Here is a 2,846-nt window from a genome sequence, read left to right on the forward strand (position 1 = left end):
CTGCCCCTCCCCTGCTCATGCTCTGTCTGTCTGTCTCTCTCTCAAAAATAAATAAACATTAAAAAAACTTTTTAAAAAGTGTGTCAGTAGACAGGTGTTTAAAAAAACCCAGTAATCCTAAACATAGGTGACAGTCAGCAGGACAACAGGAAAGATCACAACTGGAGGATGATGTTCCGGATATTCTCAAAGTAGAGAAGAGGAAACATGGAAGAAAATGACAAATTCAACTAGAGCCAAGCTACTGAAACCAGAGCATTTAATGTCCACAAGGTGTTCTTAGAACACAGACTTGCAAATACAAAGCAAGTTAAACTTTATAAAAATAAATAACAACTTCAACCTGCAGTTTATTTAACAAAATGTCCATTTTCAATTTTTACCAGAAGCAGAAAAACAGGATCACCATGTAGTAATCGGAGACAAGCAATTTCAGATAAGTGAAAATTTTCCATTTTATCACAATTTTTCATTTAGAGTCTCAGATCGCATCTTGCCCCCTGTGTACAACACATGAATAAATAACATGGCGGAGAGGTATTCAAACCTCCCAGGATCTGGGCTGCAAAGAAAATTTAGGGAATTCCATCTTCTTTGTACACAGGAATCACGTCTCTGCCAATTTCACGTTTGCCTTTTAAACCTTCTTGCTAAATGCTAGCTCTTCTCAAATAGATGCACCGATTTTATTCACTGTTTCTCAGGAAGGATGTGTGCGATCCAGTAGTTAAAGAAGGTCAAGAGCACTCTGGCGTGGTCTGCAAAGCAAACACAAAACAAAACCAAAAATAAAATCGAACAAGAAAGCCCCAAAATAAAAATTATAACATCATTTTATAGACATTAGTCTTTAGGCTCAAAGTAAAACCTGCAATAGGCCTAATAAAAGCACAATTCTGGCTTAAAAACGGTGCTGAGAGTGACATGTGACACCATGAGTCCTACAGAGCATGGAACGTTCTGGACGTCTGTGCTTCATGTGGGTGAGAGCCCCATTGGTCTACCAGCTGTTGGACCTTCAGAACACCCGGGTACAGGATGACATTGATCACTTGGGCTCAAGGAAGAGCACAGGCACACTGAAACCCAGTGTAGACAGCCGTGTGTGTCACAGGTGAGGGGCTGCTAGCAAGTCAGAAGCAGGATCCTAAGTGAGGACGCGGGGACGCGGGCACCACAGGTGCTGAGACGCAGGAGCGGCCCGCGTGCGCCTGGGCGCCCACAGCCTGCCTCTGGCTCCACGGGCCCTCCCCTGCCTCAGAGCCGGTCCATCTTCCAGCGCAGACCCTCCCAAGTGCCAGGCCTCCAGTCGCTCTGACACGTCGTCACAGGCTGCCGCCACGCACAGCGGCCTCCCTGACCCAAGCCACCTGCGGGCCAGGTCGGATGCAGCCGGGGTCCCTGGGGGGCCCATCCGCTCTGAGCAAAGAGAGGCACCCGGCCAAGGCCACTCCGAAGGCGCCCTCCGGCCGGGCCAGCGGCCTGACCCCTGAAGCCTGGTCTCCTCGGTGAGAACACTGGCCCCCAGTCCCCCGCGAGGCGTCCAGCAGGGCTGCGTGGCAGACAGACACGCACTAGTGGCAGCCGATACTGGTGGTAACGTGTGCACGCGTACATGGTGCATACAGTGTAAACACACACGCTGAGCTTGAGAGCAGACTGTCCAGGGTCCGGGCACGTGAGACAGCCGAGCGTAAGCAACAGTGCTGACTGAGCCGGCGGCGAGGGCCCTGTGCCCGCTGCCGGGACGCTGCCCCCATGCCCAGCCCACGGACCACGCACCTGCTCTGCAAGCCTCCCACACCACTTCCACGGAAAGGTCTGGGACGGACATGCCAACGTTTGAAAATAAAGCTTCACCGTTTATAACTTCTTTTTTTATTTTAACAAAATAGCTTGAAATAGAAACATTTTAAATGCAGGGACACCGCAGTGGCTCAGGTCATAGTCTCACAGTTTGTGAGTTCGAGCCCCACATCGGGCTCTGTGCTGACAGTGAGGTGCCTGCTTGGCACTTTCTCTCTCCCTGTCTCTCTGCCTCTCCCCTGCTCACTCTCTTTCTTAAAACAATCAATAATAAATAAAAAACTTAAAAAAATTTTTTAAGAGTATATCCTTCAGACACAAAAGGGAATCCNTTTATTTTTGCTCTTGATTAAAGGGAATCCATTTTTAAGAAAAGTGCTTCAGATGTAAGTTTTAGTCTACTGATCACTGAAAGAAAATGCACTCCTAGAGAAAACTTGTCCGATGGGTTTGGTATAAGAAACCAAGAGATGTCTTTCAGCTAAATCCCCAATTACTGCCGAAAACCCTTCTGACACATTTCAGAGCAATGAATAGGAAAGGCCTCTGTGAGAGAAACACAACAAAAATTAAAAAAAAAAAAAACATTTTTAAATGTAGCTTATATTATTTTTTTTATTTTAGAGAGAGAAAGAGAGAGCGTGCACTGGAGTGGGGGAGGGGCAGAGACAGAGCACGAATCCCAAGCAGGCTGGAGCCTGCCTTGGCGGTTGACCCCACGACCCTGGGATCATGACCTGAGCTGAAATCAAGAGTCAGATGCTCAACCAACTGAGCCACCCAGGTGCCCCCAAAATTTAAAAATTTTTATGTGACTTATTTTTAATCTCATCAAAACTTTGTATTTGTTTAGCTTAATAAAACTGGCTTTTCACAATTTGAGAAAAAAACTGCTTTATGGAAATTTAAACTCGTTAAACGCTCAGTCTAACAATGAGGGTGGGCGCTGGGCTGCCTTCTCTGCGGAAGCTACGGCCGCCCCGTGCCCCCAGGCCCGGCTCCTCAGCAGAAGGGCCCTGGGGTCTGTGGCTGGAAACCCC

General features: G+C 47.7%; 1 protein-coding gene across 2 annotated transcripts in view; it reads right to left on the minus strand.

The window, feature by feature from the left end:
* Positions 1-242: 242 nt before the first annotated feature.
* ERICH1 (glutamate rich 1) overlaps positions 243-2,846 on the minus strand; it is a 39,569-nt gene continuing 36,965 nt past the window's right edge. Inside the window, exon 6 of one of the 2 annotated variants that reach the window (XM_077771623.1) lies at positions 243-758. In XM_077771623.1, coding sequence (XP_077627749.1) covers positions 691-758 — 68 coding nt within the window. In that variant the 3' untranslated portion in view covers positions 243-690. Of the gene's footprint in view, positions 759-2,142; positions 2,353-2,846 lie in introns of those variants that run through there. The other variant, XM_077771627.1, reaches the window with a different exon arrangement.

This window comes from Crocuta crocuta, unplaced genomic scaffold (genome assembly GCF_008692635.1).
Source record: "Crocuta crocuta isolate KB4526 unplaced genomic scaffold, BGI_CrCroc_1.0 scaffold111, whole genome shotgun sequence".
NCBI classification, from domain to species: domain Eukaryota; kingdom Metazoa; phylum Chordata; class Mammalia; order Carnivora; family Hyaenidae; genus Crocuta; species Crocuta crocuta.